Genomic DNA, 20,184 nt, shown 5'->3' on the forward strand with positions numbered 1-20,184 from the left:
CCTTGCGCTCCTTCAGGCCCTCTCTTCATCCTAACCTCAGAATGGGCAGTCAAGGTCTGAGCTGAGTCTTTTTGGGAGCCTAGACAGGGCGTGAAAAGGGGACTTGAGATGGAAAGGTCTTGGTTCTCCAGCTCTGCTCGGAGAAGGAGGCCTGAGGGGAACCCTCTGCTACACTACAAGTCAAGGTTCCCATGACTCGGACGCCTCAAGTGTGCACCAGCTCAGCTGTGCCCGCAGCTGCTGAATAAAAGTGGCAGCGCGGCCGGACATCACAAGGCGTCCCGGCCAAGACCCATCAGGTCACTCTATGAGCAACTAACCTGAGGCAGGGAGGGCGGAAGGGGAGTCTCCCCCAAACCGCTGGAGCTACCGCTAGCGATGGGCAGATCCAGACAGCAGCGCTATAGAGCCCACGGGGCCTCAAGGCTGTCCGTGGCGCGCGAGCCCCGAGCTCCAGACGCACACCACACGACCAGTCCTGCTGCGAGCTTGGGTCCCTAACGTTCTGGAGCCCTCTGGACCTCAAAGAGCGTCTTGGATTTCTTGGGGTCTGGGAAAAGGCCTCATAGCCGGTCCAGCTGTGACTGGCCCAGTTTGTAGTCAATGCACTTGTTCCTCCCACTTGACACCCCACAACCTTAGGAGCAGCACCCGGACGGGGGCAATCACCACAGGCCTTCGGGAGTCCAGTCTCTACCGTCTCTACTCCTCCTCTGGTCAAAGGAGACCACATTTCACACACACCCCACACATACTCCCAGATGTGGAAGGTGCCAAGAGATCAGGGTACCACCTGTACCAGCCAAGCCCAGTGGGACCCTGGTGGGCATAGCCCGCGATACCCTCGGCGAACGAGGATCGGACAATCACTGCTCTGTCCCCTCCCCGATGCCCCCAGCCCCGACGGCACGGGCGACTGGACACTCACCTCCGTGTCATAGAGTCGCAGGTCCAGGAAGTAGGGGCGCAGGAGTGACTCGTTGCGGATCTGCTCGATGGCTAGCTCCACGGCGGGGAGCACGCCGCGCCCGATGCTGCCCTTGGCCACCTCCTTGGTGAGCGGCATGAGGCCCATGATGGAGAGCGGCGGGCTGCTGGGCGGCGGCCGGGGGGCGCCCCGCGCCCAGCCCCAGGCCCCGGGCGGCAACGACAGCAGCAGCGACAACAGCAGGGGCAGCAGCAGGCGCGCGGGCGGCGGCGGCGGCCGGGGCTGCCCGGAGCTCGGCGGGGAAGCCATGCCGCGCCGCGGGCTGCGGGCGCCAGCTCACTCGGCCCGCATGGCCTGGCCCGGCCCGCCGCCCGGCGCCGAGCTCTGCCCGCGGCTCCCGCGCAATGGCGCCGGCACGGGCCCCGGCTCGGCTCCGGCTCCTGCTCGCTCAGAACGGCCGCGGTGGCGGCGGCGGCGGCGGCGGCAGCGGCAGCGGCAGCGGCGCCCGTGACGGATCAATCACGCCGGGAAGGGGTGGGAGCGAGCGGAGTGCGGGAGGCGGGGAGCCAGCGAGCGAGCGAGCAAACGAGCGAGCAAGCGCCGAGGGGGCCGAATCTCCGCGCGCCTCTCTCCAGCGCGGCCGGCCCGCACCCGGCCGCCTCCTCCCGCCCCCGTGCAGGATCGTAGCTCTTTCCTGCCTGGAACCGCGGGCCAGCAGACCCTGGAGCCCGGCCGGGGGAGGAAGGGCGGCGGGAGGCTCGAGAGGCGAAGGCAAAGCTGCTGAACAGCGTCTCGGGCCGCCTCCGGGGACAGGGACGGGCTGTGCGAGTCGGGGGAGGGGGAGGCGCCGGCGCTGCGGCGGCCGCGGGGAGGGCCGTGCTCCTGGCACACGCACACTTGCGCCCTGGGCGCTGCGCCGCACCGGCTGCCGGGGCCCGTTGACCCCTCTGGGAATCTGAGCTCCGGAGCACCGCGGTCTGGGAAATCAGGACCCGGTGCTGCCACGCGCCGGGAACGCGGGCACCTCGCCCTGCGCTTCCTGTAGCACCTGCGAGGTGCTTGGGTACTGCTTCTCCCAGGTCTGGGCGGCCGCGAAGAGGGAACGAACGGTCCACAAAGGTATCCTAGGGGCACCTGCAGCCTGCACTCTCCTGGGCCAATTACTGTGGCACCTAGGGCCCTTGATCCAGCTTGGAGTCCTTTGCCAACCCCAGGCCAGGGCTAGGATCCGAGCCCTACTACCGCCCCCTCCAGGCATTTGACCTCCCAGTGTCCCCAGTCCCAGAGGGCCCTGTCTTAAAATTTTTCCCTTGGTGGCAACTCTGTCCTTAAATCCAAGAAGCACCGCGCATCCCTGTACTTAGCTCGTTTTCTCTGCTAGCTGGCCTAGGCACCACTGACTAACCCCAGGCAAAGCAGTCCTGGACTAGATGAACCCGAGTGACCTCTGTGTGCCTCCCCATGAACCATGGCAGCTGTGCACACTAACCTACACAAACTGTGCACACAAACCCCAGCGCCTGATTAATTCGAGGGCACATGCTATTTATTACAAAACAGCCTATCCAAGTACTGAGGACCATACCCACGACCTTGTAACAAGGGTGGGAGTTTAACCTTCACCGAGTGCTTGCTACGTGACTTATGCAATCCTCAGAATATACCTATAAACTTAGTGCACTGCGTCTATCGTCTATCGTGCCCACTTTACAGGGGAATACACTCGGTGGCCTCGGTAGTTCGATAGTATACACAGCTAATACCGGGAAGTGGACGGCACAGCCACGAAGGGCTCTTCCGCACCCATGATGTTGGAAAGCCCTCCGGAAGGAGGGCACAGCGCTCTCGGTAGCTCTGACTCTGGTTCCTCCACACATTTGATAAGGAGATATCTAAAAGGAGCCTGCATGTCTGGAGCGACAAAGGCAATACTGAAGAAGCCCGGATTGTCAGGAAGTAGAGGCCAGGTTGAGCTAAGAGGGTGGGCAGTACCTTGGACAGCTCCAGAGGCCGTGGCGCCAAATCAGCCTGGCTCCACCTTCCCTTTCTAGGCCTCTGTGTTTTCCTTCTTCCCGGGATGGAGGTTTGTTTTAGAGCACAGCTCATCCAAGCAGCCCCATCTTCCAGTCAAAAATTAGTTCCGAGGTCATAGTCCCCCCCCCCCCGCCCCAGACATTCTAGCAGGTGTCTGACAGGGCATCCCTCTGGTTCTCAGTTCGTGCCGCGCTCCTGAGTTCCTGCCTCAGCCCGCAGCCTAGAATGCATGCTCACGTTGAGGTGGAGTTGGGCTGCTTCCGATTAAGAGCCGGTCCTTCCTTCTGCTACTTTCCATTTAGGAGGCCCTCCTCCACTCCTGTGAGGAAGGTACAGAAGTGAAGAAAGCAGCCCTGGCCGCTGTCCTTGCTGAATTGGTGCTCTGGTTGAGAAAGAAAGATCGTGTTGAGGAATAAGAGGACATTTCAGGGTGTGAGGTTGAGGGAAAACCCATTGGAGGACAGTACATCAGCAAAGAGGAGTGAGACAGGTGAGATCAGGCTAAAATCCCAAACAGGGAGTTCAGGGAATTGCTCACTATAGTCACACCTTCGCAGAGACTTAGGGGAAGTAAGACAGAAAGACAGTGTCCCGTGAGAGGGAAGGACACCGGACACAGGGCAGGAGGGAGATTGGCTTGCTTGAGAACAGCCAGGTGCTAGGGTGACGGGCACAAGAGAAAGAGCAGTACAAGCCAAGGTCAAAAGCAGGGAAGGTCATTCAGAGCTAGGTGCTGTGAGGACATTGGTTGCACTGACAAAATGGAGAACCACAGCAACTGAGCCATGCTCTGAGCTATTTGACCAGCCTACTCCGGTAGCTGAGTGAGGATCCATTAGGCAGAGGAAAGGGTAGAAGCAGGCACAGCAGCTACTATGTGCAGCGGCATGGCAAGAATCAGGGTAGACACAGAGAGGTGAAAATGGCTGGCATGGTAATTGCACTTATTGTTAATGGGCATAGAACGTACTGGCTGAGTCCCAGGACTATGGAGACACTTGACTGTAGTTCTCGCCTTATGAGAAACCCAACAGAGACTAAGAAAGTAATATGCTTCTGGATGCCCCTCCAGAACCAGATGAGAGTCAGTGTCAGCAGGGGTCCGCAACACTTCAAGTTTCATGGTCCACCCACACCCCAATTTTCTCAGCACACCCTCCCCTACCAATAGAAGTTTGTCTCCAAACCCCAGCTTGGACATGGGACTATGCCAAAGTGGTCTCTCACTGGCTTTGTGGGGACTTGTGAACTCTGTGATCCATCATCTATCAGGGAGCAGAGAGCATCTTTCCCTCTCAGCAGGATTCCGAAACAGGAAGGGAACCCTTACCCCACTGTCTACTCTTCCTCTTTTAGACTGGGCATCCCAGCTCTGCCCTAACAGCTGCTAAGATATGGGTCTAAACTCCCCACACTCTTCCCTTTCCCACCAGCTGCCCATGCCTACCTCTACGCTATCTCCCAACTGCAGCAAGGCCCCCTTTTACTCTTTCTAACCATGTTTAAATTATTTATTTACTTTGCATATAAGTGTGAGCATGCACACATGTACACAAGTGTATACTATGGTACACATATACACAGTGTTTACAATGGTATACATGTACACACGTGTGTGCAATGGCACACTTGCACACAAGTGTTTACAATGGCACACATGCGGGGGTCAAAGGACAACTTTCAGGAGTCAGTTCTCTCCTTCCATTGTATAGATCCTAGGGAACTGAACTCAGGTCAACAGGTTATGACAAGCCATGGAGCCAGCCACGGAGCCAGCCATGGAGCCAGCCACAGAGTCACCTTGTCAGCCGACCTCTCATTCCTTTCCTTTAGGGAGTATTGACAAGCCACCCTTGCAAACATGGGTTCTGTTTAGATTGGGGCAGTTCTTTCAATCAAACAGTTCAGCTGTTTTTATAAAGCGTGTTGTTTTACATTTCTTTTTCTTTAATGGAGAAGCCGTGAATGATGGCTCTGAAAATGATTCCTCGAATGACTCTAAGGAACTTATTCCTCTTTCCCCAAGGCATGTTTTTTTAAACTGAAAAATCGGGTTTCAGGCATCAAATGTGGTCTAGTGACATCTTTGAGTAATAATAATCGCTGCCACTTACATTAACCACCCACCTGCTCTGTGCCAGACACCTTGGTACGCATCATCAGAGACTCCATGGCTGCCTGGGAAATGGGTGTTAGCATTTTCCTCTGTAAATGAAGGAACTTGGGGCTGTCTTGACTCAGTGGTGTCTTAAGGGCAGAGACAGAGGTAGAACCAAACCATCTCTCCACCCCTCAATCTGCACTTGCTTCTCTTCCACTCATCTGTCTCTGAGAATATGCTTCTATGTCTGACCAGGAACATTATAAAAAGGTTAAGAGTACCACTGAAAGGGCTGAGGACACATCAGCTCCTGGCCTCCCAACACATGCACGCACATCCACATGTGCACATGCACAGAGTGCTACTAAAAGTCAACACTGACAAGCAGGAACAGGAGCTGGCCAGAGGACTTTGCTGATTGAAGGATGAAGCTGAGTCTCCAGGCCTACCCGAGAAGCCCCTCTAGTGACAATGACCCCACCACAGCACACCAGCACCTCAGGAGAGCAGTATCCTTGTGGCTGGATCTCTCGTCAGGTCCAACACTGGGGACTATATTTCCGACATATGCCGGAGTGGGCAGTAATTCTCAGCCAGATGCTTTCCCAAGGGCACGTCAAACACAGTAAAATCTTTGGCAAAAGGAACCGAGAACAGACAAGACTTTTGCAACAGACCCTCAGGTGGGGGAAGATGCTCAGAAAGCATTTGGTCCAGCATTCAAGTCCCTTCTTACTTTTAGGGAATCTTGGAGTCAGACACTCTTGGTTTCCTGTCTTTTCAACCCTCGTGCTGCAACTCCAGGTTCACCACTTACCCTGATGAGTAAGTTCCCACTCTGTGAAGAAAAAAAAAAGAAAAAAAGAAAAAAGAAAAGAAAAGAAAAATAATGGCTGCTCCTCCCTGGGGTCATCATGAGGATTAAAGTTAACAGCAGCTGCTACTGCTGAGCCCTAGCACGTTGGCTGCTGCTTCTACTGAATTTCCTCATCAAGTATGATGTTGCATCTATACTTTTTAACAAGCCCTAAACACTTGCTGTGCAAGAAACCAACGAATAATAAAGCCACCAAAGATGGCAAGAGCCATGCCTGCTGAAGGTCCCACTCTGCTACTTGACTTTTATACATATGTTCCCTTGGGCTCCAGCAAAGTCAGCTATAGAGTTCTCTCCCTCCTGGCGTCTAAATCTGCCACTGACTCCTATGTGACTCTTAACTTTGTCCATGGTGGCATTTCGCCAACAATAGCTACAGGCATCTCCTCATCCTTTTTTCCTCAGGAGAAGCGACCTTTGATCCTTTAGCCTCCCTTGGACATTGGTCATCATCCCAGGCTTCCCTTCCACAGTAAAGTCAGAACTGACCACAGTCTCTCCAAATAGGCCAAGAAGCACACAGCGGAGTCAGGCCAGCCCCTGGTGCAGCCATTGGACTGCTGCTCTTTCTAAATAGCCAGATCTCCTCTATCCCACTTGTCAGCAGTTTTATTTGAAAAGCCTAAAACAGGAGTGAAATGCTTCTTCAGTGACCTCCTCCTGCTATCCTGGCCAGCTGAAGGTGTCCTGCAGGGCAGATGCCTTCCAGTTGGTGTCACTGTTATTAGGCTATCTGATTTTCTTTCTTGTCCTGAAACATTGGCCAGAGTGATTAACAGCTATGGGTCTGCCCATCTTGGGCACCATCTTGTACCAGGATTAAATTTCAAGATGACTCTAGTTCCACATTGTACAGCCTGCATTTTCCTACCTCACACAACACAATCTGACCACTCTTGATGCCTTTAACCAAAACTCCGATACATGCTGCCTCTCCTCTTCTCTGCCCTGTCTCACTACCAAGCCTATGAATCCAAGTGACTGTAGCTGTCTGGGTCTTGGTAAACACACATTGACTCTTAGGAAGCTCTGTGATCAGCTGTTCTGGATACTGCTGAGAACAGCTGTGAATGCAGCCACACCTCCCCTGCCTGGGGCTCTCTCTGCTTCTCCCCTTCCATGGTTACTGTACCTGTCTGCCTGGTACCTCCCTATGGGCTCTGTGGGGGCATGTAGCTGCCTTTGGGAAGTCTCTTCCATTTCCCACTTGATCATACAGGCTTGTTTCGCACTCACTGGCCGATCTCTACCAGTATCTCTGCAATGCCTCTTACGTACGACATGCCCAGCAATGATCAAGGTCTCCATTCTTTCATCCACCCACCCTGCCTGCTCTGTGTGTCTCACCCAGGCTCTAGTGTCTTTGAGCCTCTCTCAAAGCCTCTGCTTGTTCTGGGCCTGAGTGCCAGCAAGGCAGCTATCTCTCTATTCTAGACTCTTTCCAGTCTCTCGTGGTTCTCATGTCACGTTAGACATGTGACCCAGTAGATTTGCACAAGGCAGACACACCCACAGAAGCAGCAGAACAGCCAGAGAGTGCCAACAACCTGCAGCCCCAGGTGGCCTCCTCTCTCTAGAGGAAGCCAGCGCATTGAGCATCAACACCAGAGATTGGTGAAGGCTTCTTCTTGGACTTGAGCTAAGTGGTACCATCGTGCATCCTCTTTGAGTCAGCAACACCCTGTAAGATTCATCCACAAGGTCATGTGTATTGATGGATCTATTCTCACAGCTGTGTGGCAACCTTGGTTTTTTTATAATCCAGCTTTAGCACACTGACCCACACGCAAGGTTTTCTCTCCACCTGCTCCAGGGCCTAGCTGCTTGTCACGGTCTAACTTGTAAGGCTGGCCTTTCTTCTAGCTCCGCTGTAGCCTAGCCTTCATACACCCTATCAAGCAGACCCATTTGTCCAAAGCCTAGTGTCACCCCAGCTCAAAAAATCCTGGGCCTCCCAGTTACCCTGGGACACACACTACCTGGCTCTATCTTATAGGCTGTTTATAATGAAGCTTCAAACCTTCCAGGGTTAGTTAATACAACCAGCTTCTCTGCCAGGCCTTCCAGATTCTAACTTCCTACACTGCATTAGGTGGTCCATGGCGGGCATGCTTGTTCCTTTTTAACTCCACCACCTGAGCGTGCATTCCTTCAGCCTAGAATGCTCTCCCCACTCTTTCTCCCACTGGCAAAATTGTCAAGACCCAGCTCAGGCATCACCTCCCTTGCATTGCCTCCTCCAGTCCTTCCTAGGAATAACTGCTCCCTTTTCTCAGCTCCCAGGCAAAGGCTCCCTTCCTGCTGGGAGATAACACTTATCATTTCTTTGGAAGTTAATTACCACATTTTGCCCTCCTGAGACAGGCATTGCAGCTCATCTCTGGGACCAAGATGTACTCTGCCCTCAATAGTACCTTAAAGTTGGAAGCATGGAGGTCTCGGGGCTTTTATCTTGTTTTTGTTTTCCTTTCTTGATAGAGCATAAAACCCCAGCATCTTAAGAGTCAAAAAATAGAACATTTATTCTTATCTCAGCATATTCTAGAATGGCCTTTTGGCATCACATTGCCTTGAAGAGTCAGCTGTCCGCAACTTTGGATCCCTCTCTGTGTGCAAGGCCATGGGCACACCCAAGGTAATCAATACACATTTGTTGAATGGAGAGGTGTGCTCTGCTTGAAGCAGGCTTTCTTTGCCTCTGCTGAGGAGGCAGAGGCCTGTGGGGTGGGGAGGTCTCTGCAGGGTTCTTCTGGCAGCTTTCTCACCTGAGGAGGAGAGGTGCTGCTGGCAGGTGACAGCAGTAGTGGGAGAGGGCTCTTGGTGTTGACTTTCATCTTCCGCTGGGTCAACAAAGTCAGCTTCAATCATAGTGTCGTTTCTGGGGTAAATAGATGGGATTTGCTTTTCAGGGATCTGGTTCTCAGCCCCATCTTGCTGTGAATGCACACTATGGCAGGGCACAGCCACATTCTGTGGCACCAAGCCACCGTCTATGAATAACAGCGAGTCTTTTATTTGTTTACCTTTTTGTTTTGTTTTTTGAGACAGGGTTTCTTTGTGTAGCCTGGGTTGTCCTGGCACTTGCTGTATAGACTGGGCTGGCCTCGAACTCAAGATCTGCAGGCCTCTGCTGGTGTAAGCTGCCACCATCACCCGGCAACAGTGAGACTTAATTTAACCTGATTATAGCAATGTCAGCTTTTGCACAGGTGAAATGACATTTGACATTAGGATATTTTAGTTACTTTTTGCCCATTTCTTAAGATGCCAGCCATTCCAATTTCATGGGTGAAGCTCAGCCTTTGCTGATCTGGATCTGGTTTTAGGCTACTGTAACAAAATACTTCCGGCGAGGTATTTCAGAAACAGAAACGCAGTGCTCACAGTTCTGGAGAAATCCAAGATAAGTACCACCGCAGCCGATGAAGTGCCAGTCCTGAATCAGAGCCGTTTACAGACCTTGGGCGGTGGGAGGGGTTTTGAGGGTGAATGTGTCTGATTCCCTAGGGCTAGAGATGCTAGCGATACTTAATCTACATGTAACAAAAACAGCCACACTATAAGAAGAAAAAGCAGTACCTAATGATCCTGTGGGTGGGAGAAGATCTCCAGGAAAAGTCAAAGGTCATTGGTTGAAAGCCAAGACACTTTATTAGCATAGGGTGGGCATCTCCAGGGATACCAAGGTACTTGCTGAACAGGTTTCTACCAGGAAAGGGCTGGGTTGTCTATCCCTTCTGGCTATGTGATGCTCTTTAAAGTTCCTAGGGTTCAGGTAGAAAGGGGATCCCACTGAGAAAGGGAGTCCAGAAGACCCAGACTTCAACCTTTGTAGAAGAGCCCCACAGCACAGCATGCACATCTGTAACCCCCATGTTGGAGGTGAGGTGTGAGACAGCCTAGCCGAACTGGTGAGCTCCAGGTCCAGTGAGAGATCTGTCTCAAGAGACAAGATGAAGGGCTATGGTAGAAGACACCGGACATGGACCTCTGGCCTCCACATGCAGGGGGGTGCACCTCACTTGTGTACACTCTTACATGAACATTATGCATACACACAAAACCAAAAAGACCTAGTTTACTGACAGTGCACCATCCTGTGCATGACCCTACAATTTGTGGTAATCTGCAGCTGGTTTGAAAGAAGCTGGTTCTGAGTTCTTTGGGTGTCCTGAATCAGCTTTCATGGTGTCAGTTTGCGTGTACTGTGTTGAATATGGTATATCACACACACACACACACACACACACGCACGCACGCACGCACGCACGCACGCACGCACGCACTCACGCACGCATGCACGCGCATGCTCATGCACTACTGAATGAACACTTAAGAACTGTCTGCAAGAATTGGAGCACTGTCTGGGAGTATACCTGGTCCCTGGTCACATTTCCTTCTCTCTCTGCTTCCTGTTCAGCCTTCGAGCAGCCTCTGCCACACACTTACCCTCACTGCCACTATGTCCCAGAAGAAACGGAACCAGAGGCTGAAGCCTCAGAGAAACCCTGAGGCACGATAATCCCCTCTTCAGGTTTATGTCAAGCACTTGGCCACAGTACCGGACATTAGCATGGGGGGCAGGTTCCCTGGAGAATGAGCTGTGTGCATCCGGTGCTGCTGCGCGACTTTCCTGGATGCTTAGGCAGCATGGGATCGCCAGGCTGCAGAGTTTGAGAAAGTTCAATTGTGTGGCCATCTGGACTTCCCCCAGGGAATTTCTTTTCCCGACATCTTCATTTTGTCAGGATTGAGAAAAGTGCTTAATTCTTTCATAGATGTTTGCTATCTTTCAGCAAATTAGATGCCTCTGGGAATTCACTAAGTTCCATCTTCCCACTTGGAAAACTGGATCCCACCGCTGGCAATGTGAAAACAACAGAGATAACGTTTCTGGCAAATGAGAAGCGGGGTGGGCATAATAGGAAGGGGCGGGAACCCTTGTTTTTTCACCTTATAGCTTTCTATATTGCGTGGACTGTGTTGTTTTTGCCAGAGGCTTGTGCTGCTTTCACACACACAAAGGCTGGACACAGCATTTGGTTTTTTGATACTGTTTTCTCTCCCACTTGTTTTCACCCTGTATTCAGAGGATGACTTGGTTCATTCAAAAACAACAGCAAAAACAAAACAAATAAAAGATTAAAAGAGCCGATGTGTGCTGCTGCATGCCTTGAACCAAGCACTTGAAGTCCAGCACACAGAGACAGGCTGATCTACGTAAGTTCGAGGCCATCCTGGTCTACAGAGCAAGTTTCAGGATAGCCAGGGCTCCACAGAGGAATGGGGGTGGGGTGCAGAATTAAAAGAAAGTCAACCCACCACCTCGCAAATTTTGTTCTTTATTATTGTTCTCCTGTGTCTGCTCTGATCATTTTTTATATCAGATTTAACCTTATAATAGGAACAAAAGAAAAATGTGTTGTCAGTGTTTTTAAAACTTGAAGGAGGGCAGTAAGGAACCCTCTAGAGAACCTGGGTGCATGGGAGGGCAGTTGGTTTGAGCTCCCTCAGCTTTTTCCTTGTACCTTGACCCAGGGAGGCATTGGGGTGCCCATTTCTCAGAATAGGAAACAAGATTCAGATCCACCTATTTTGTCAAGAGCACATGAGACAAGCTTGGAATTATAATTCTGTACTTGAAGAGTCAACTAATTTTTTTCCTGCCCATCTGGAATGGCATTCAGGCCCCTGTGCGCTCACCCCACCCCCATCCCCAGTGCCTCGGCCATGTGGGAAAGGGAGGGGAGGTATAGGGTGTGGGAGGAAAGACAGGAGTGAAGGAAGACTTGGGAATATATTCTGTCTCCCACACGCTGACACTGGGCAGTCCTTCAGCATCTTCTATTTAAGATCAGTGAAGGACAATAGGGGAGCTGTGACAAAAACTATACTGAGCAGACCAGGTGCCTAGCATCTGCAACCAGCAAAGGGCAGAGCTGAGGGTCTAACTGGAAGCTGGACATCTGCAGCCTTCTACCCTCTGAAAAACAGGCCATCACCATGTGAGGCTTGGGAGTTTGAGCTGAGACAAACAGCAAGGCTTGCCCTCCCACTGATCTTCTGATCTGCTTTGGCAATGCCCCTCTTGGACCCCTAGGGATCTAAGTATCATTGGTTTGGTTTAATTATGCCGCCTCTCCTCAATTTTTTTTTTTTTTTTTTTGAGGCAGGGTTTCTCTATGTAGCCTTGGTTGCCCTAGGCTCACTTTGTAGACTAAACTGGCCTCGAACTTACATCAATCTGCCTGCCTCTGCCTCCCAAGTGCTGGGATTAAAGGCGTGCGCCACCACGTCCAGCTCCCATTTTCTTAAATATAAATGATGTATATGTCTGTGTTCCCAGGTGTGTACACATGAGTGTTGGTGCCCACTAGTGTCTGGATCTGGAGTTACAAGAAGTTCTGAGTAGCCTGGTATGTGTACTGAGAATGAAACTCGGGTCCTCTGGAAGAGCAGTGCACACTCTAAACTGCTGAGCCATCTCTCCAGAACCTTGGCTTGGTTTTCAAAGACAGAGTTTTGCCATATAACCCTAACTAGTTCAGGAACTTGTTGTGTAGATCAGGCAGGCTTTGAGCTTACAGTGGTCCTCCTATCTGTTCCCCAAGTGCTGGGATTCCTGGGATGCGCTACCATGCCTGGCTTTCTTAAACATAGATTATATGTATGTCTGTGTTCTAAGGTTTGTGCACACCTGTTTTATTCTATACACAGAAAACTCCACTTGGAAATACAGTCTCCTGCCTCCCCCACACTCTAACTCAACCCACTTTGCAGGGCCTGGAATTAAGTCCCCCTTTTCCGTGAAGCCCTCCTTGGTTGCGCCAAAAAGGTGATACTTGGGTTTTCTTCCCCTTCTTTTCAGGGCACTGAGCATGGCCTGCCCCATGCTCTGCCTGTGAGATTCCCAGGCTGACTGGATTCTGTGTCCTGCTCAGCCCAAGGCTGGTCCATGGTAGCCCTCAGGAGGAGATGTACCGACATGTATGGGTGATGGCCAGCATCATCTTTGCCTTCTCGCCTTGCTCTCACTTCTCGTTGGGGTCTCACTCACTTCCATTCCCCTGGGCTTCAGCACATGATCTCATTCAGGTTCTTCCTACACTTCAAGAGACCCTCCAGGTACCGGGTTTGCTGCTCTGCTGACATCACACACTGCCAATGGCTTAGAACCACTACCGCTCTGTTTGCTGGGTTCGGCTGGCTGGGCGGCTGGCTCTTCTGCTCTTTCTGCTGGTTCTCCACTGTAGTCTGTTGGCAGGCCAGCGAGACTGGGCTCTGCTGGGGAGGTGAGGCCAGCCAGGGCGCCCTGTGCATCTTCTCCAGGATTAACATGGAAGCCCAGGGCACCAGAGGGCAAACAGAGATGCCTGGGCCACTTGCATTGTATTTTGTTGGAAAGTGAATCACAGGTTGTATTACTTACTCTTCCTGTTGCTATGACAAAATAATCTGCCACCTCCTGAAGGATCTACACCTCCCCCACCTCCTAAAGGATCTACACCTCCCAAAGCAGCACCACCAGGGTGAGAGAAGCTGAGAGGAACTGGGCACCAGGTGTTTAAAATGCTATTCTTAATTATGTTTCTATGTGTATCTATGAGGGAGTGCATGCAAATGGGTACAGGTGCCCTCAGAGGCCAGAAGAGGGTGTCAGATTCCTCCGGAGCTGTAGTTGCAGGTGACCGTGAGCCACACGGTGTGGGTGCTTGGGAATCCAAGTCAGGTCCTCTGGGAACACAGTACACACTCTTAACCGTTGACCCAGCTCTCTAGCTCCCAGGTGGGGAGCAATTCACATCACACCACTCTCCAGGTCTGTTTATGTGTCTCGTCCCATGTGCAGCACTCCTTAGAGGCAGGCTGTGTCCCCAGGGCTAGCACAGAGAGGAGTGGAAAGAAGCGGACATTCCCTAACCAAGTGCCAGGCAACCCAGACTTGGGGCCAGCTCTTCTACCAGGTGGCCAATAGGCAGTCCCTGTCCATCTCTGAGCCTCAGTTTCCCTATGTTCTATGAGGGGCTGAACAGATCGGATCTGAGGGTAGCTGGCCTTCCTATGGCCCCACAAAACAGAGTCCACAATCCCTGGTGATGTCGTAACAGTTTCCTCTCCAGCCACTCCCAACCCCCTCTGACACCCCCCCCCCATGTTTTACATGTGCCCTTTTCTAGTCCTCTGTTCCTTTCTATGTCACTGGCCACCATTCTCTTTCCCACACATCTCTTGAGGGTCCTCTGCACTTTTATTTTTTTTTACTCTCCACAGCAAGGGCTGGGCTTTTCAGCTCCTTGGTTTGAGGTGTGTTCACTATGGCTTCTCTGCAAGGCCATTCCATATCATCATCATCATCATCACCACCACCACCATCACAATCATCACAATCATCATCATCATCATCAACAACATCACCACCATCACCATCACCGTCACCATCACCACCACCACCATCACAATTATCACAATCATCATCATCATCATCATCAACATCACCACCATCACCGTCACCATCATCATCACCACCACCATCACAATCATCATCATCATCATTAACATCACCACCGTCACCATCATCATCATCATCATTAACATCACCACCGTCACCATCATCATCATCATCATTAACATCACCACCGTCACCATCATCATCATTTCATTCTTAACTCTGACTCTCCTCCCACCCTCCAACACGGCCACTCCTCCAATCAGTCTAATGCATGTTACATGTGTATCCAAAATTACAAGATATCCTTCCCTGAGCTAGGGGTGTAGTTCAGTTGATACAGTGCCTGCCTGGCATGAACCCATGCTGAGGTGGAACACACCTGTAATCCCAGTATTTGAGAGGTGGAAGCAAGAGGCTCAGAAGTTCAAGATTTTTTTTTTTTTCTGGCTGGAGAGATGGCTCATCAGTTAAGAGCACTAGCTACCCTTCCAGAAGATCCAGGTTCAATTTCCAGCATCCACATAGCAGCTCACAGACATACATGCAGGCAAAACACCAATGCACATAAAATAAAAATAAACCATTTTTAAAAATCTAGAAGTCTCTCTGTTGCTGCCAGTTCTCCATAGACACGAGCAGCCTTTGTACTCTTGTGCTAGGAACACGCACAGCTCCCCTGGGGTACTGTGGCCAGGGTTGGGGCAGCTAGGCTCCAGGTATTAATCAGTCTAATCAGAAACCAGCATTTACCACAGAGGGCTGAACACAGGACACTGGGGACTAGAGGCACGAACGGCTGAGGTATCCCAAGCATCAGCAAGAGCAGAAGGTGACTACTGTCCCCTGCTGGGGGGAGCAGAGTGACAAGAGGCCACTTGAGAAAGCTGGACTGATCACTGTCTTGCTGCCCAGAGTGGCCTTTGGAGGCAATGCAGCTGCCAACGAAGGCACAGCCTGATGCATACGTGGAAGACAGCCTGCTGTTCCTGTCCTCCAGCATGCCTCAGTTTCCCGCTTTTCCTCTCTTGCAGGATGGCAGTTCCACATGCACCCTTAAGACAGCCCTGGTCCGCACACAAGCTCAGTGCAGTACTAGTGACTTCCCTCTGGAGGAAAGCATGTAGGGCCTACTGAGGCCTCTGGCCAGAAGTCAGTTGACAAGGAGCCTGGGAAATGGACCTTGGAGAACCAGCCCCTTCGTGACACAGAGCAGAGGAGGAAGGATTAAGAAACCCCTCAGAACACAAGGCCTGGGGCCAGCACCACAGGCAAGGGCAACCCTAGCCAAAAACATGCCAGTCTTGGGTTAGAATGTAGCTCACTAGAAGAGTATTTGAAAACAGAGGCCCGTGTTCAATCCCCAGCACTGCACAAGGCAGCCACAGTGGCAATGGCTGTAATCCCAGCACCCAGGAAGTGAAGGCAAAAGGATCAACCAATCCTGGCCAGGGGAGCTTGTGTGTGTTCCTAAGGATGCTTGGGTGCAAAGGATGCTTAGAGTCAGGCTGGAGAGATAGTTTAGCTGGTAAAGTGCTTGCAAACAGGTGGACCTGAGTAGTATCCCAAGGACCCATAGAAGAATTCCAGGCGTGGTGTGGGTGCTTATAATCCTAGTGCTGAGGAGGCTCACACCCAAAATTGATCTCTGGCCTCCAAACATCTACTACACACACACACACTCAGACGCACACACACACACAAAGTTCAGGGTTATCCTCAGCTGAGTTGGAGGCCAGCCTGGGCCACATGAGACCCTATCTCAAAACAAAACAAAACAACAGCCTGCTTTGCAGAACTGGCTGTGCCAGCTGTTGTTACACGCCATATCTGCACCGCACTGAGTCTGTCTACCTCTCTAATGTACAAAACTGACAGGTCGAGCGTTTTGCGTCCGTCGCTGTACAAAACTGACAGGTCGAGCGTTTTGCGTCCGTCGCTGATGAGGCTGGGCTTCCTTTGTGGACCTGGCTCATTATGTCTCTGTTAGGACAAGCTCTCTTCCTGGGAGTGTGAATACGTCTGCATCTAGATGCTTGCTCCTTACGAGTTCCTGTCAAATGTAGACAGCGCCCTTCATTTCTATCGTTAACTTTTGTGCAACCCAATCTATTGGACTTGGTGATTCTTTTTAAACTTGTCGAGGAGTCTGAGATAAGAATAGTGGCATATACCTGTAATCCCAGTCTTTGGAGAGTAGGGAGTCTGAGGCAGGGGAATCATGGGTTTGGTCAGCCTGGGCTGATTCTATCTCAAACAAACAAAAACAGAAATAAGTCATCCCGCACTTGGCAGACTACATCCCTCAGTGTCTGGGACTGTGTTTGCTATGCAGCAGGGAACTGTAAGAGGGGAGTGGGAGCTTGTCTCTCCAGGCTTCCTGCTTGGCCCTGTGTGGACCCTTCATCCTGGGAGGCGGATGCTCTCTGCCTGTTTCCCAGGTTGAGGACTCTTCACTAAAGACGTTGTTTTCTGAAGCATCAATTTCCCAGAGACCATACTATGCATCATCATTGCCAGTGACACCATAGCTGGAAACAGCAACGCTGAACAGGAGGGAAAGATATGGGTTGTGCAGAGCACAGCTGGCCCCCAAAGCAGCTCCCCTTCCAGGGGACTGTAAGAAAAATGGAAAGTGGACACATCAGCTCCCACCCCCTCAAGGGAGTGTGCGCACCTCACGTTCACTTTCAGCCCCACAAGTGTGTTGCAAGGTTCAGAATGTGACTTGTTTCATGGCTAAAGAGGTAGGTAGAGAATGGGGGCTTAGACACAGACTAGTGTGCACACAGCACCCCATCTGTTTATGGGACAGTGTCCCCTGACCTGGAGTGTGTGCACCTTCCCTGCAGACGCTTGCCTGGGAGAGCAACTGAAGGCCTCCCCAGCCTTTATGGATTGTTTCATTTTGTCAAAGGGTTTCCTATTGTAGCCCAGGCTGGCTATGAACTTGTATCCTACTCCCTCAGCTTTCCAACTGCTAGGATTATAGGCATGCTCCACCATGCCCAGCTTCAGTTGGGGTAGAGAGTTTGTTCTGAGACAGAAAATAGCGATATAATTCAGACTGGCCTCCAAATTTGTGGTGATCCTGCCTCCATCCTCTGAGGACTAGGAATACAGGGATCTAGGACACCACCAACAGGCCTTTACAGACTGCCACGCATCTACTGTATGCTATGTACAAGGGAACCCTCTCTCACCTAATCCCCCACCCCCTTATCACAATAGGAGGGAGCTGTTGAGGTTTTGTAATGATGTGATGTCACGAGGTCATCAGGTAGGATGCCCATCCTTTCTTCTGGTTGAGCTGAACCATGGTGCCATTTGACTTGAGGACTGGGGCCTTTCACTGGCCTTCCTTGTGTTCATTCAGGCTGCTCCCACATCCTCCCCACCATTCCCTCGCCCTGGGAACCAGGTGAGCAGCAGTCACATATGGTACTATCCAGGTCTCCCCTGCTCCGTGGCTTAGACAGTGCTCAGAGCTCTGGCAACCCCAGGGATTCCCCCATCTGGCTGCCGAAGCTCGCCTGTCTACTGAGAAGTAGTTCCCATAGCTCGAAGCAGGTGCAAAGAGCTGGAAAGACCTGCCCCATCTGGCCCAGGGCCTCTTAAGTGAAGGCCCCAGGAGGCAGGACTTCTCTTGGCAAGTGAGGAAGAGTGTGAAGGCAGAACAAGCCTTCCCTGAGCCCAGAGAATAAAGCTGCCTATGGCTTTGTGGATGTTCAGGCACAGCCTGGGTGCTAGAGGATGTTGTGTAGTGACTTGGAGCAAACTCAGACAAGTGCTCAGCCATAGCCACCCTTTGTAAACAGGTTAGTGTAAAGGATCTAGAGTTATGTGGACATAATGTACTCAGGTGGCCCCTTAGCTTGAGAGGGTTTAGTGAGCATTTTCCTCCGAGACTCACTCCCAGGACACTTTAAGAACCCACTCAACAAGGCACTGAAGGGTTCAAGTCTGGTATCTTTACACTCTGGTTGGTGTTGTCTGATGAACAAGGCATCAGTTGCTTCCAGGAGCAATGGGTTCTCAGGTCACAGCCCCTCAGAGACGCTCCCTCAGGACTGACTCATGATGTAGAAAGCACACTGAGAGGGTGAGCAAGGCGGTACAGCACAGCCTGCCACCCCTGCTTACATGGTTCCTGGAAGCCCCTGTGGTAAACGCCACCAACACCGAGGGCTTAGTCTGAGGGGCTGTCATGAAAGAGGATGTTCCCCTAGATTTTGCCAACCTTAAGGGAATAGCCCCAAGTGTTTGAAAACTGCATCCCTGCTCATTTTAGTCTGTACACTTCACAGAAACACCACAGATGTGTTGGCTCTCCCCTTGCCAGATCCCTGGGAGATGCAGGACTCAGGAAACACTCTGCTTTGAGCCTATGGGGAATCAGAGAAGTCTCAAGCCTAGTGTTTCCCAGGGAGCAAGCTGCAAGGCTGGAGCAATAGCAACGGCAGGCATGGTAGGGAAAAGCCACAGTGAATTAATTGAAAATATGACTTTGCTTTGTCATCGAACCTGATGTGTGACCTTGAGTGGGTGCCACCCCACGCTTCTTCAACACTGTTCATCCTTGGGGCTGGCTGAGACCCCACTGCTGTCCCTGAGTACCACTTTTACTTTCCCTTAGCCGTGCAAAGCCTGGGAAAGGATTAAGGTTGAGATGGAGGTTCTCCTCCAATTTCAGCTCAGGGTTAAGGAGGGACTTGGTCTCTGGTTCTGACAGCTGGTGAATAAACATCTCCTGATGGGCTCTGTCTAGATGTGACCATGGACAGCAAGTGAATGACAAGCTATCCCCTGCTCTGTCTGGGCTGACATGGCAGCAGAGGATGCTATTAATTCTGCTGTTTACAGAAAGAAGTCCGGTATGAGTGGAGGCTTTTTTGGTGTTTTAAAGCCAGATGGTATTTCCTGCCTTGATCAGGCTCAGAGCTTTGGTTCCCATGGCAACCCTGAAGTTCCACCTACTGCAACTTCCTCATTCTCCAAGCTTCTTCCTCTTCCACCATACTGTCAGAGGCCCAGGAGAATAAAGCCATTAACTAGTGTGTGTGCTGCACTTCACGGCTGACACTACGCTTCAGCGTTTACGACCTCACTCCTCACTCCAGGCTTGCCACGGAGCATCTGCTGTCTCTCTGCTTTGCACAGGGAAACCCAGGCTCCAGAGACAGGTGATTTGCTTTGCTTGTCCTTGTTGGTATCAGCAGGACTCCAACCAGGTGTGATGTCTCTGGACCTTTGCTGGGATGAGCATGCCCTAGTACCTTCCGCTGTGCGTGCAATTCCTAAGTGGTGAATTTCAAATGTAAGTTGGGTCAAAATCAAGGTGTGCCGTCTTTACTAAGTTAACTTCTCTGAATATCTTTATCTACAACAGTGCCTCTGAAAGGATGGGGAGATTACATATGGATACACACAGGCACACGCACACACGCCTACTGGAAGGAGACCTAACATCGACCCTAATTACCCCCGTGACACTGCTAGGGTCACTCTGCTCGTGGAGCCTGATTCGGGAAAGTCTGACAGGTATCCAGCCTCTTGACACTGCAGCATGTTGTTGTCACAACAGATGTGTTGGGCCACATTCACAGCTATCTGATGCATGCAGCCTACAGGCTGGGCATGCCTGTGAGAGGAAACATCAGTCCATGATTTCTCACGATGCAAAGGACATGCACATCCCTGGAGACCTTGTAGGATTTCACTTCTTATGACTGTCCTGGGGTGTAGACCCTACTTTTAGTAGTAGTATGGTATGAGCGTTCTGAATGGTTCGTTGTGCA

At 51.5% G+C, this 20,184-nt stretch overlaps 1 protein-coding gene across 1 annotated transcript in view; it reads right to left on the minus strand.

Moving 5' to 3' along the window:
* Gabbr2 (gamma-aminobutyric acid type B receptor subunit 2) overlaps positions 1-1,237 on the minus strand; it is a 330,548-nt gene extending 329,311 nt beyond the window's left edge. The window contains exon 1 of the mRNA XM_051161797.1: positions 929-1,237. Coding sequence (XP_051017754.1) covers positions 929-1,237 — 309 coding nt within the window. The remainder of the gene's footprint in view (positions 1-928) is intronic.
* Between the last annotated feature and the right edge of the window lie 18,947 nt (positions 1,238-20,184).

Source organism: Acomys russatus, chromosome 2 (genome assembly GCF_903995435.1).
Source record: "Acomys russatus chromosome 2, mAcoRus1.1, whole genome shotgun sequence".
Taxonomy (NCBI): Eukaryota; Metazoa; Chordata; class Mammalia; order Rodentia; family Muridae; genus Acomys; species Acomys russatus.